The sequence below is a fragment of the Myotis lucifugus genome, unplaced genomic scaffold (assembly GCF_000147115.1).
Source record: "Myotis lucifugus unplaced genomic scaffold, Myoluc2.0 scaffold_0, whole genome shotgun sequence".
Classification (NCBI taxonomy): domain Eukaryota; kingdom Metazoa; phylum Chordata; class Mammalia; order Chiroptera; family Vespertilionidae; genus Myotis; species Myotis lucifugus.
The window spans coordinates 26,457,270-26,471,808 of NW_005871048.1; the positions used below are offsets into that span (position 1 = coordinate 26,457,270).

The window sequence follows — 14,539 nt, forward strand, 5'->3', positions numbered from 1 at the left end:
TCTGGAAACAGCCTAAGTGTCCATCAGTAGATGAATGATTAGAAAACTGTGGTGCATCTACACGATGGAATACTATGCTGCTGTAAAAAAGAAGGACCTCTTACCATTTGCAACAGCATGGATGGAACTGGAGAGCATTATGCTAAGTGAAAATAAGCCAGTCAATGAAGGAAAAAGTCCACATGATCTCACTCATTCATGGATAATAGAGACCATTATAAACTCTTGAACAATAATAGATACAGAGGCAGAGTTGCCTCAAACAGACTGTTAAACTACAGCAGGAAGGCTGGGGAGGGTGGGGGGCTGGAGGGGGGGGGTAAGAAATCAACCAAAGGACTTGTATGCATGCATATAAGCATAACCAATGGACATAAGACACTGGGGGGTAGGGGAAGCCGGGGGATTGTCAAGGGCGGGGAAAAAAAAAAAGGAGACATATGTAATACTCTTTGTAATAATTTAAAAATAAATTTTTAAAAAACTGAAAAAAGAAAGTATCTTAATTCTCAATGTTTCTAAGTTTTAAATTGTGGTGTACTGAATACAACTATTTTTACTTTTTTTTCATTTTCCTATTTATTTTTTGCTGACAGTAAAGGGATTGATAATCTTTTGACAAAAAAATAATTAAAGGCCACAGAACAACCGTAGTTTTTCCCATTGATTACTATTATTACTTTATTGGTTTCAGCTTGTACAGTCATTTCTGTAGTCCCACACTTCTATGCAAAGCAACGCATGGTAGTTATTTTATCCAGCCAGTCGACTACTATATATATATTTGAGGAAACTTTCTATCATTTCTCTCCTGCTTCTGTCTTTGTATTTTCTATATTATGTAAGTCCTGATTCTAGTGATGTCTCATTATAGAGTAAATCTTGGAGCCTCCCAGTATATCTTCTACAGAAGAAGTATAGTACTTAAACTTCTCAGTTTTTCTGTTCTTCAGTATCCTCCCTTATTTCTCATTCTCTTAAACCTACTTAAATTCAGCACTGACTCTTTTCCTTTCACTCTTCTTCCTGCTACTGTCCTATTCTTCCCTCTTCTCCCACAATGCCTGTCAGTTCCTTAGTACATTGCCTTCCTTTCAAAATGACACCTGCCCTATCACATATTCTTATGAGAAACTTCTTTAAATTCATTGGCTTCTTCCTTTATGTTTCATCTACATTTCTGTCAATCTTAAAAGACAAATGTTTTCCTTGAATTTAAATTATTACAAGAAATTCTATGTGAGCAAAATGTCAAATTCTAGCTGGAAGTTGACCACGTTAATGTTATGATAGGCAACAAAATGAAAATAAATAATGCATATTTTCACTATATACCCTGGTGTACTTCTTGAACCATGTGAATATATAGTCAAATATTCAGAAAATAGTTAATAAACCTCACATTAAATAAATAATGATAATTGAAATCTTGTTTTCAGTTTTCCATTGACAACTTGTTTGTTACAATTGCTTCCTAAAGTTCTGAGGCTTTCAGAAGAGGAAACTTTCATCTGTCTGATGTTATTTGCACACACATAGAATGAAGAGCAGCTACTGGGGGCTGCATGGACTCTAGGCACATAAATGTGGATTTGGGCATGAGTGTTGCTCAAAAGAGAAGCTGATAGCCTGGTTACATGTCTTTAAGACCTTGAGAATCATAGTGATGTGACTTTGAAAGAGAATTCCATTTTATCAGCTAATTTATTGCCTCATTGTCTAAAGCCAAGGGCTTTGTCAGGTTTAAAATGCTACAAGGAGTTTTTAATCTACATATTTAGATGAAGTTACTGTATTGGAACTTGTCATTTTAAGTCTGCTACTGCCTCTTGAATTTTTCATGGTCATTACTGCATGTCATGTTACTGAATGTGTTCTTTTTTTGTTTGTTTTTCCCAAAAAAGATATTAGTGTCTCTGTTTCTCTTGCTTCAGTTCATGGTGTCTAAAGGAGATTCCAGGGGAATTCACAGAGGCCCAAAACTTATAATATAATGGCACCAAAATCAATTAATTGGAAATCTAGTTAACAAAAATTAATTCTCTCAGTATCTAAAAGAGTTATCTCCTGTAAACAGAAATTTTAGTCCACTTCTCATTCACTTCTCTGAGCCCATGCTACATCCTGAATTACTGGTTGCATTAGTCATAAGCTTTCAGTACTGTTAAGTGTATTTTACTGTGCAGCATGATAGAAAATTTTCATGTTAAACCAGTTGTGCATCTCCTGCTCTACAGTGGAAGCGAAGCACAGATTCAAATGTAGAAGGTGGTGACTGCGCCCCAATTGCAGTAATCAGTGCAAGAACATCCATAAAGCTTTTAGGTGACTTCAGGGCAAAGTCACCTAAGCCATGTCTTTAAATCTTGCCTGGCATAACAAGAACCTTTAAACCAGTGGTTCTCAACCTTCCTAATGCTGCGACCCTTTAATACAGTTCCTCATGTTGTGGTGACCCCCAATTTCATTGTTACAAATTGAACATAATTAAAGCATAGTGATTAATCACAAAAACAATATGGAATTATATATGTGTTTTCCGATGGTCTTAGGCTACCCCTGTGAAAGGGTTGTTCGATCCCCAAAGGGGCCGCGACCCACAGGTTGAGAACCGCTGCTTTAAACTTTGTTTATCTGTGAATATACCTGACTCATCACCATAGTGCCTCTCAACCCACCCCTACTCAACTCAACTGCTCTGCCTGCCTTATGCAGATACTTAAATTCTTCACTTCTGGTGAAGCCATGGGGTTTTTATATTTAATATTACTTCACACCACCAGAAGTTCATAGCTCATGAATATCACAGATGTATAAAATAAAAGGGAAGATTTTTTTCTGTATACTCTAAATCTCTTTGTAGTCTATGTTGTTGTATCATATATGAGTAAAATGACAAGAAGAATAACAGCAAAAAGTTTTATTTTCCCTCTCAAAAAAGATACTAGTGTCTCTGTTTCTCTTGCTTTTAAAAGTTCTTCAGTCTTTATCTAAAATTAAGAAAATCAAGGAATTCTACATTGGCGACATTCTAAATTTTCTCTATATATTTTGTAAGAATAAAAGCATCTGGTATCACTGTCCTTTGGCCCCTGCTCCTGTTATCACCTCAGCAGAACAGTGTTAATTTTTATTTACCTTGTGAGTTATCTCATAGAGCAATAAATGACTCTGTTTAATGGCTACACTGACTTGATTAACTTTTTTTTGTGTTATTACAACTTTAATGTTCTTGTTGTATGTAATTTACCTTCGGGTGTCATTTTTTCTTAACTGCATAACATGTCTTTGATGTCTCACTTTGTCTTACACTGTTTTCTACTTAAAAATCCACACAAAGGATTGATAGTTTAATTACTTCAGTTGTTTTGAAGTAGTTTTAGTGAACTAAATTGTTGTAATGTGTGGTGCTAACTGTCTCACTGAGAGGTGGAAAGTGTCACTCTTCTGTACTCAGCTGCCACAGTTTTACTGAATTCCTGATTTTGCTTCTTAGACTCAGAGCGGGACTTCCCAGTGGCCGGTCTCTGGATCTTGTCTCCTGCCTTTGCCTTCTGTTTTGCTCCTTGATTAATGTGGTTCTTAAAGATCTACACCTGCCCTTTGGTGTCAGTGCTGAGTTTCTAGGGCCTCTGCAGAGTGGGGGAAACTGTAAAATTAAGACCATCACCCTCTCTAACTTTTACACCATTCTTACATCTGGTCTGCTCTGTTGAGTTAATCACATTCAAAAAGTTGGGCTCTTATGACGTGTGTGTGTGTGTGTGTGTGTGTGTGTGTGTGTGTGTGTTGTTTGGAGACATATTTCACATATATGTAAAATGAAACTTCACATATGTTCTTTTTTTAATTAAATTTATTGGGATGACATTGGTTCATAGGGTCATATACATTTCAGGTATACATTTTTCTGATACATGACCTGTTACTGCATTGTGTGCCCACCACCCAAAGTCAGTTCACCTTCCGTCACCATATATTTGGCCCCCTTTATCCTTTTCTACCCTTCACCCCTTTTCCTCTGGTAACCACCATGCTGTTGTCTGTCTGTGTCTGTGAGTTTCAGTTTTATATCCCACATGCAAGTGAAATCATATGGTTCTTAGCTTTTTCTAACTGACTTATTTCACTTAGCATAATATTCTCAAGGTCTGTCCATGTTGTCACAAATGGCAGCATTTCATCTTTTCTTATGGCTGAGTAGTATTCTATTGTGTATATGTAGCACATCTTCTTGACAAAGGAGCCAAAAACACACAATGGAGAAAGAATGCCTCTTTAATAAATAATGCTGGGAGAATTGGAAAGCCACATGCAAAAGAATGAAGCTGGACTATAGCTTGTCCCCTTGTACAAAAATTAATTCACATATATTCTTAAGTCCTTTATCTGGAGCATGAGCAACTCTGGGAGAGATGCTTTTGGAGGAATGAGGAAGCAAAGATTACCTTCCAAACCAATGAGATAATTGATCAGCATGATGGAGTAAGTCAAAGCCAGACTTCCCTCACATCAGGTGTTTTATACACTTGCTATGCTAAGAGCACTGAAGATAGCATGTGCATTAGCACGTTTTTACATAACTACAAAATAAATCATATCTGTAATATCTGTTTGCGAGGTTCCATATTTCCTACATAGAGAGCTAAAACATGAAGCTGCAGCTAACTGTTTAGGGCAGCCAGGGTATTGGAGTGGAAAGGCGGGGAGTTCAAAGGGGTCAGAGATCACTGTGGTCCTAAGAATATGGGCAGAGCTTGCCAAAGAGAGGAGACTTGAGCCAAGCCCTACAAGGATGCTTGTTATTAACCTGGCCTCCACTATTCCCTGCTTCTTAACCGTTAGTGGATCTTGGCAGTTGGTCTTGCTGTCTTGGAATAAATAATAGTTAGGGAGAGCCTAATAATGCATATACTAACACTTGGTGCATTTCTGCTTACAAGTTAACTTCTTTTAATTCCAGGATCCTAATAATAGAAATGGTTAACTTTTCCTTGTGCAAGTGTAGCCGTCCTGCTTTCTGACAGTTTCTTTACTCTCCATTTAGATTCTAAATATACGGGGCCTGGGATCCTGTGATTCTTATCCTTACTTCTTAATTCCCTATGGATAAGACTGAGCTGCTTTCTTACATTGTAATCTAATCACTTACTGAGAGGCCTCTGTATTTGTTGAAGGTGATGGATTAGCTTTTCAAGCACCACAGCCCATACAGTGCTGGTTGTCTGGGGCATCCCCATCACCTGCCTTCCCCTGAACTCTATTTCTGTTCCAACCAAATGTGCTCCTGCCTTTTTTCCCGGATCACCCCATTTCCATAGCCCATTAAATATACTTTTAAGGAGATGTCAAGACTTCCCTTAAGAGTATGGGCTTTTATTTGTGACAGCACATATGCATAAACCAGGAGATAGGCACCTTGGCAGATGAAATCTGACCAAGTACAGAGAAAACCTTAATTAAGAGCATCCAAGTTAATTTTAAAACACTTCAAGTCAATATAGCCTTATTTTTTAAATTAGTAAATGGTTTTAGCTACTACGTTTCAGCTCAGTTAATATAATAAGCTTTCCTCAAGTTCAGTTGAACTTTTGTCCAATTCACTAAAAATGTTTTTAGTAAACTGTTGCTTTAGACAACTGAGCTTTTTCTCTGTGGTGCTTTTTTGCAAAGGGGCTGGTTTCCATATGTGGGCCTTAATTTATACAGTTGCTCTTTGTTGCTCCTCTTTGTGATCTTTCATTCTGTTCATTCTAGTTGCTTTGTAAGTTTGAAAAAAATAGCATGTAGGTAGACCTGGAAAGAGTACATATGAGCAAAATTATTCTTAAGCAAAATTTTATATATTGTAAACTATTTTTCATAGACCATCATCTTGAAACTTATCACAAAGAAATATGGATATCTTTTCACCATTAACACTGCAGAGATTCATTTATTTAACATTAAACTGGCTTCCCACTCTGTGCCAGATGTAGTTCCAGGTGCTGAGGATTTCACAGTGAACCAGACAGACAAGGGCCCTGCTCTTGGCCACACACATTCTGACTGTAATTGCAGTAGAGATGCAGACAACAAACAAATCGTCACATACACAGCCATATCCACAACCTCATTACCTGTAGAGCTGTTAAATTTAGTCTCATGGTGCTAGCCCCCCATCTTGAAAGAGGTGTTTAAGGACCTTATTCTGGTACAGGAGAGAAAGGATGGGAAGGTCAAGTTTCTCATGGTTAAACTGGAGCTAAATGTGATTTACTTTCAGAATTGTAAAGATGAAAACTCATTCATTCATTAAGCAAATCTTTATTGGACAGTATATCAGTCAGGTTTCTATTATGTTCCAGGCTTATAATAAGGCCCTTAAGTACTTCACACTCTAGTTGGAAAGATGGAGACATAAAATAAATAATTTCAGATAAATGTTATAATGAAAACATATGTCAAGGGGAGAACCACAAAAGCAGTAACTAACTGCCTGGGGGAAGGCTTTATCATACAGTGACCTCTAACCTGTATCTTAAAGGTGACTAGAAATACATGATGCTTCATTTGTTCAGCACATGTTTACTGAGCACCTTCTGTGAGCCAAGCACAGTTGTAAGCACTGTAGACAGCAGTGAACTAGGCATAGTCCCTGCTCTCTTGGCAGCAGGGAAACAGACAATAAACATATAGACAAACAATTATATATTAGATGGTAATACTGCTAATGCAAAAAATAAATAAATAAAGGATACTGAAGGAAACAGAGAGTGATAGGTGCTGTTTTAGAGAGTGTGTCTAATGAGATGACATTAGATCAGAAGCCCGAATGACATGAGAGATTGAGACCAAGAAGCAGGGGGAAGTCATTTCAGACAGAAGGAACAGCATGAATAAGACGTAATAATCATGAAAGCATGGCATCTTTAGTGCAAAGTGGGATATTCTCACTGAGCATGCAGTAAGGTGGGGCGCAGGGAGTTGGGGGTGTTTGGTAGATGAAGCTGGGAAAGAATTGGCAGAGGGAGGCATGGAGAGAAGAAAGGAGGACAAAAGGGAGGGGCCAAATGGTGAAAAGCCACGTGTTCCACACTCAGGAGTTTCATTGTTGATATTGTTGACTGCGGGAAGAGGGGCTAGATTTTGAAAAAAAATTTAAGAGGAAAATGACATGGTTAGATTTTCGTTTGGTCAGGTTTGGTCTGGGTTTTGGCAAATTACTCTAACAGCGGTATGCAAGATAAAGTTGAAAGGAGGTGCAGAGGAGGTTAATTATGATGTTACTAGAGGCCTGATGCATGAATTCGTGCACGGGTGGGGTCCCTCGGCCTGGACGGTGATCGGGGCCAATTGGGGCCATCTTGCCTAGTTCCAATCGGGCCTGCCAACCTGGGGAGGGACCATGGGAGGTTGGCTAGCTGCGGGAGGTTGGCTATGGGAGTGCACTGACCACCAGGGGGCAGCTCCTGCATTGAGCCTCTGCCCCATGGTGGTCAGTGTGCATCATAGCTACCCGCCAGTAATGTGGCCTAAATTAAAACAGTAAAATGAGGCTAGAGAGAAGATGACAGAGTTCAGATGTTTTAGAAGACCTATTAAAGTAAGATTTGATTCCCTACAAAGTATAGGCAAGGTCAAGAACCACTCCTAGGTTTAAGCTTCAGTGATGATGCCATTAACCAGCTTAGGGAGCCTTGGAGGAAAGCAGGTGTAGAAGTGCAGATAATGAATTTTATTTGGGGCACTGGGAAATACAGAACTGGAAATTAAAAGTCAAGGCTGAAATACAGATTTGGCTGGGACCAGCATTTCATGGAAATTTAAAAAAGAGAAGGAGCAAGAAGAGTAGTCAGCGTTGTCCGATACTACACAGAAGTATAGTGGGATAAGGATTTTTTTTAAAGCCATCAGATTTGATAGTTGGAAGGTCACCAATGATTTCAAGAAGACCAATTTCAGTAGACGTGGTGGCAGAAACACATCATGCTTGAATTGGAGAGTGAATGGGATTGTCCAGCCCAGGTCACTGTCCTCTTAGAAGCTTTGAACTTGATGTTTTTCTTCTCTTCCCCCTCCCTCATTGGCTTTTTCCACCCATTTCCTAAGACTGGGTGCCTGAGCTGCAGACATAGTGGAGGGGAAAATATTCTAAGATTCTTGGGTCTCTGATGTGCAAGGAGCCAGGATGAGGGGAACCTGGTGTTGGTGAGTCAGGTATTGCAGGGAGCAGTCAGTGAGGAAGAGCTGGTAAGGCCAGTCCAGAGACCTGCCTCCAGAGGGGAAGGGAGATGAAACACATAGGTCTCCATTATAGGCAGGAATTCTGAACCTGGAAGCCGAAGTAGGATGAGGTGCAAAGGACTTGAAGGGCTGGTGGGGAGAAACATGGAATTAGTTGAGAACTTGGCCCCGTGAGAGAGTGGAATCTGGCAAAGTGTGGGGGTGAGGGGTAGAATCTGACAGCAAATTAATGTTAACTGGAAAGTCAGGCAGCGATGTTTAGGTTTCTTGGGACACAGGGCATGAACGTGTGCAAAGGAGAGACTATTGGCAGTACTGTGACCATAAAGATAGCATGAGGGGACAGTTAATGAATTGAAGGCCAGTCCCAGAGATACCTGGCATATAGACGTTTAACAAACGTTTGTGAAGCCAAATGGGGTCGTTCAAATCATGTGGAAGAAAGGAATTAGATACCCGAGTTCTGAAGAGCTGTAAGTAAATAACTAGGTCCCTTCAGGGATAGGATGGAGGCAGTGACTAAGGAATCCCAGGCAGCTTGGAGGTGCAAAGCTCAGGGAGGGAGTTGGAAGTAAAGTTCAGGGTAGAGGACGCATTTCCTTAACCCTGGAGACCCTAAGACTTAACAGGTGGGTCTATTGGATTTCCCCACCGCGGAACACACCCTTGGCCTGTTTCTCTTGCCTGCACTGCCATCTCCACCCTCTGGGGGGCGGGGCTCGAGGGCAAGGCAGGTAGGTGGCTGTTGTGAAGCCTCGAGAGCCACCAGTTCCTACCAGACTTCTGCGTGGGCTGCGGTTTTACTCCATGGCGGAGCGCAAGCCCTCCCACTTGTCCCCTCAGCCAGTTGGTGGTGGGGGCGGGCCCAGAGGGCCAATGCCAGTGGGTATTGACACCCCAATTTGGTTGAGTGCCCAGGCGGCCCCTGGCAGCTTGATGGTCAGGCCGGGTATCCAGATGGGAGTCTCCCCTGGCCCTGAGGTGTGGGCGGTGCCCCTGAATCCCCCGTCATACAAATTGCGGGGCGGGGTGGTGCCCTGCGAGGCCCGGGTCGGAACTGGCGAGGCGGGGGCCTGGCTGCACAGCCCTTCGGAAGGCACTCTCCGCGGACCTCTCAGCGCCCTGCGGTACATCCCGAGGTTGGCCCTGCCCGAGGACCTCTCGGCCGTGGAGAAAGAGATGGAGCAGCTGGCCAAGGAGCTGAGAGAGAGGAGGATGACCCTTGGGTACTCGCAGGCCGACGTGGGGTTCGCTGTGGGCGCTCTTTTTGGAAAGGTGCTTAGCCAGACGACCATCTGCCGCTTCGAGGCCCAGCAGCTCAGCCTCGCCAACAGGTGGAAGCTGCGCCCGTTGCTGAGAAAGTGGCTGGAGGAAGTGGATACCAAGAACCTTCTGGGCTTATGCAGAATGGAGATGATCCTGCACCAGGCTCAGAAGTGGAGACGGGCAAGCAGGGAGAGGCGCATCGGAAACAACCTGGAGCAATTCTTCCTGCAGTGCCCGAAGCCCACAGCCCAGCAAATGAGCCGCATCGCTGGGCAGCTTCGGCTGCGGAAGGACCTGGTCCAAGTTTGGTTCTATAACCGGAGCAAGATGGGCAGTCTGCCAACTGATGATTTCTGTCCACTAGAGGAGGTGGGGGTTGCCAGGCCTCCTTTCCCAGGGGGAACAGTATGCTTTCCCCTAGCATCGGGGCTCCGTTTTGGTCCTCCCAGCTATGGGGGGCCCTTACTTTACACCCTTGTACTCCTCAGCCCCTTTCCCTGAGGGAGGCGCCCTCCTCTCTGCCCCCAGCACCACTCCGGGCGCCCCCAGGCTTTCCAACTGAGGGCCTGCCCTTCTGGGGAGAGTCGTGCTGGGAAACATCCCTGGCGCTCCCGTCGGGGCTTCAGCATTAGTTCTGGTTCACTGTCGAAAGAAGCTAAGAATCCATATGTAGGAAGGGGTCATAGGGTGGGAATAATTTTTAAAAACTTAGGAATGTAAATTGAAGTTTATTCTGCTTTGTGTTTTTCCTTTTGTTTTTACCTAGCATTGGTTTTAAAATACATTACAATACATAGATGGTTCGGATATTTTGTTTCTTTTTTTATTAATTGAATGTTAATTGTGTCTCATTCCTTGTGGTTAATAGTAAACAGCATTTAGTTTTTATACACAATAATGAGTGAAAAACTCAAGGCCCAGTAGACTTGCAGTATACCACTTTTATCAGAACACGTAAAGCTTCGTGTAAACCCAGACACAGAGTCCAGGATATTAGTTCCCTTCAGGGGAAGGTTTGAGGAAGGAATAGAGGAGTACACAGAGCCTACCCGGAGTCCTTAAAGAAACACGCATGTTGCTTGTTCTCTCCTTGAAAGATGCAGTATTTTTCTAGTTCACCTTTTCTTTAGAGTGCCCCAGCTTAAAGTGGGGGTCTCAATTCACATCTCCACCTTATGTAGTCCAACAGGTTTAGCTCCTGTCCTGCCACCGTCATTGTATTTTAGACCCCTTAGTTACTGAGATTGGCAAACTGGACCGCATTGGCTCAGCTCCGGCGTAATTCTCTGCTTTTGAGCTCCATTTGGTTTATTCCCTGGGAATTTCCCTTACTTTCTAAAAACCTCTTAAGGCTTTTTAAAAAAAAAAAATTTATTCTCACCCAAGGATATTTTTTCCATTGATATTTAGAGAAAAAGTGGAAGGATGGGGAGAGAGAGACGTCGACTGGTTGCCTCCTGCACACACCCCAATTGGGGCTGGAGATCAAATCTGCAACCTAGGTAAGTGTCCTTGACCGGGGATAAAACCCAAGATCCTTTGATCTATGGGCCGATGCTCTAATCACTGAGCAAAATTGGCCAGGGCTTGAGCTCATCGGCTTTTTAGAGTATATTTGTGATAGGTGATACAACATTCTCTGGTGGCTTTTATGATGGTACATCTTAAGTTGCTTTTGGAATCTCTTCTATAAAATTGGTCTTTTCTGGCTTTCTACCTCTACACCGGTCAGTTCTGGTCATCATATGCCAAACAAATACCATTCAGACTCTGTGTTTTCCCACATCTGGTGCCATATCTCTGCATGTGATATTTATTGTTTTATAACTTATCTATTACTATATGTTATATCTGAGTGTATGTTCTTTTTGCTTACTAGTCTTGTCACTTTTTCTTTCTTAATCAATCTTACAAAGAAGTCATCCATAGGTATTTTCAAAGAATAAGCTTTTTTATTCTAGTTTTTCTGATTTATTTCAATGTATATATTTTTTTGTTGTTGTTGTTGTTCTCAGTGTCTGAAGAAAGAGAGGTTAGTGAAAATGGAGCTAAACTTCAATTGGTTGGCCCTAGATTTAATAGGTGATTGTTCACTTACCCTTGGGCTATCCTACTAAAAGTCACACAGCACCAACCACATTCCTTCCTTTGCCTAGACAGCCCTCTGGAAAGCCTAGGAAGGGAGATGTTTCTGTAGAGGGTCAGGCAGTGCTTACTGCCAGGATGAATGACTGCAATTGAGCTGTGAACATCCAGCTCCTAAATGCTGTTAGGAGGCTGTGGGCCAGGCTGCTCCTTGAATTCTGCAGCCCCTGCAGATTTGGAGAAATGGTAACGGCTCCCAGGGTCTGTCTACCCAGGGTCTGCCTCAGCACCTGTATAGCTGCACCACTCACAGCTGCTGTGTCTTGGCTTAGGCAGGTACTTATGAGTCACTGATCAGCCTTGACATCATTTAAAATGAGATTTTCCATCACTGGTGCTCTTGAAAGAGAAAAGGCTAGACCTTGGGGAAACCTTGATATTTAAAAATTTCATACTTTTCAGAGATTGAAGATTGATAATAAGATCCCTCAAAAATGAGAAAGAACCACCCTTGGAGTTGGAAGAAAACCAAGTGTGGTGTTGGTGGTTAACAGTGTCAAATGTACAGAGTTCAAGTAACATCTATCAAGTAAGATATATCATTTCACTAACAGCTGTGCCACTGGTATCTTTAGTGACAACTTTTTCAGTGGAATAGTTAGTAGAGGCAGATGCCAAACAACAGTCCAAAGTCTTCAAAGTCGCCAGATTTCCCCCTCCCTCAATTAAAAGCATAAATTCCGACCACTTGCTTAATAGTATTTCACCGCCATTCTGAAAATGTTTCCTTGTCAAGTGTTTCTTTTATCTTGTTTTCTTTAGACAAGGCAGGTATTTTTAACCTGAAGACAATGGGCCCCTTTAGAGTATAAGCAGAATAGTGTATTTGTACAATATATGTTCATTTTCTTTAAAGATAGTGATGATAACTTAATCACATTTTCAAAAGGTACCCTGACTGTAGATCTGCAGTTTCAGAATTTATGAAACACCTTCCCCTTAGCCACTTTACTTTCAAGAGTTTTCCTTGCCACAGTACTTGTCTAATAGGTCATTCCTAGTGTTCTAAATTGTCTGGGTATCTTTAGCTCAGTATCCTGTAATGGCCCTGAAGCACTTCTAATGTAAGCCTTTCCAGTTCAGACTAAATACTGTATTATCTATAATAATAAAAGCATAATATGCTAATTAGACCAGACAGCCAAACGACCTTCCAGACGTCTGTCATTCCGGATGTCCTTCCTGACGAAGCTGCAGTGGCGAGGGCCGAGGCAGAGGCGGTTAGGGGCGATCAGGCAGGCAGGCGAACAGTTAGGGGCGATCAGGCAGAGTGGTTAGGGGCGTTCAGGCAGGCAAGCAAGCGGTTAGGGCGATCAGGCAGGCAGGCGAGCAGTTAGAGGCTTCAAGCAGGCGGGAGTGGGGTTAGGGGCAATCAGGCAGGCAGGTGAGTGGTTAGGGGTGATCAGGCAGGCAGACAGAGTGGTTAGGGTGATCAGGCAGGCAGGCAGAGTGGTTAGGGGCAATCAGGCAGGCAGGCAGGCAAGCAGTTAGGAGCCAGCGGTGTATTAATAAATGCATCTAGTATATTAATAAATGCATACTAAGACAAATGACCACTTTGTAAGGGAACATATGATGAAGAATTTAGATAAAGATTTGTGAAAACCTGTACAGCATTATGTAATTTAAAGGAATGATCTCTGAATTTGTTTCCAGCCTATAATTGTATGAGTCTCCATGAATAAGAACAAAACCACAGATTGAACATGGAGGCTACGAGAATACAGATTATAGGAAGGAAGTCTACAGAGTCGGGTGACACTAGTCCTCCTACAGTGACTCCCACTTAATCTTTCCTTTCTCATCTGCTGTGGTCTCAATTGTCTCTCCCAAATGCAAGCTCAGTCCTGCCTTTATTCATGCTATTTCTTCACTGAATGCCCCCACTCATTATAGTTTTTATGTCCAAAGCCTACTATATTAGTTTACTAGGGCTTCCATTACAAAGTACCACAGATTGGGCCATTTAAAGAACAGAAACTGAGAGAAACCAAGATGGCAGCATAGGTTAACGCCGGAGTTTGCTGCCTCGAACAACCACTTCAAAAATACAACTAAAAGACGGAACGAACATCATCCAGAACCACAGGAAGGCTGGCTGAGTGGAAGTTCTACAACTAGGAGGAAAGAGGAAAGCATACCGAAAATCAGAGGGGGCGCAGTGTGGAGGTGAAATACTGAGGTGCGGAGGTACGCGTGGCGCGGGCTGGTGGCTGAGGGCGCGGTTGTCTGTTTCAATCTGGAGGGAGCCTCAGACTCTGAGCTCCAGATCCGGGCGAGTCTCTAGGGACCCAGACTCAAACGGGAAAAGCGGGGCTGTCTGGCTTCGGTCGGAACTGGAGGGCAGCTTTCTCTCCGAGGTTTGCAGCGGTTGCTGGGACAGAGAAGAAGAGCCTCTGGGGACTGGACTGAGAGCAGCCATAACTTCTCCTCCACCCGCCCTGTTGATCCCATGGGACCCGCCCCACCCAAGCCCCCCCACACAGAGGCATTTGCTGGATAGCCTCAGGCAAAGGCTAGATTAGCACCTCCCTAGAGGATAGTAGTTCTCCCACTGCAGACACAGCTGATTCGCACAACCAGTTGGCCTGGAGGTCAAGTAGTAATTACCTACAACAATCAAGGCTTAACTACAACAAGACTGCGCACAAAGACCACAAGGGGGTGCACCAAGAGGGCCTACCTCAGGTAATTGGGACACTTAACACAGAAAGCCACTCTATCGACACAGCGAAGCATAAAAAAAATGCCGAGACAAAGAAACAGGCCACAAAGGACAGAACCGAAGAAAAGCAGGCTGCTGGATATAGAATTCAAAACCACACTTTTGAGGTCTCTCAAGAGGCTTCTAGAGTCTGTCGATAAACTTGATGAGATGTACAAAAAATCTAATGAGACCCTT

The 14,539-nt window shown here is 42.7% G+C and overlaps 2 protein-coding genes across 8 annotated transcripts in view; both read left to right on the plus strand.

The window, feature by feature from the left end:
- Positions 1-14,539, plus strand: part of FAM172A (family with sequence similarity 172 member A) — a 379,783-nt gene that overhangs the window by 261,011 nt on the left and 104,233 nt on the right. The window lies entirely within an intron of this gene.
- POU5F2 (POU domain class 5, transcription factor 2) lies at positions 9,034-10,011 on the plus strand. The gene has a single exon (XM_006110026.3). The coding sequence runs from the start codon at positions 9,034-9,036 to the stop codon at positions 9,991-9,993; it is 960 nt and encodes a 319-aa protein (XP_006110088.3). The 3' UTR covers positions 9,994-10,011.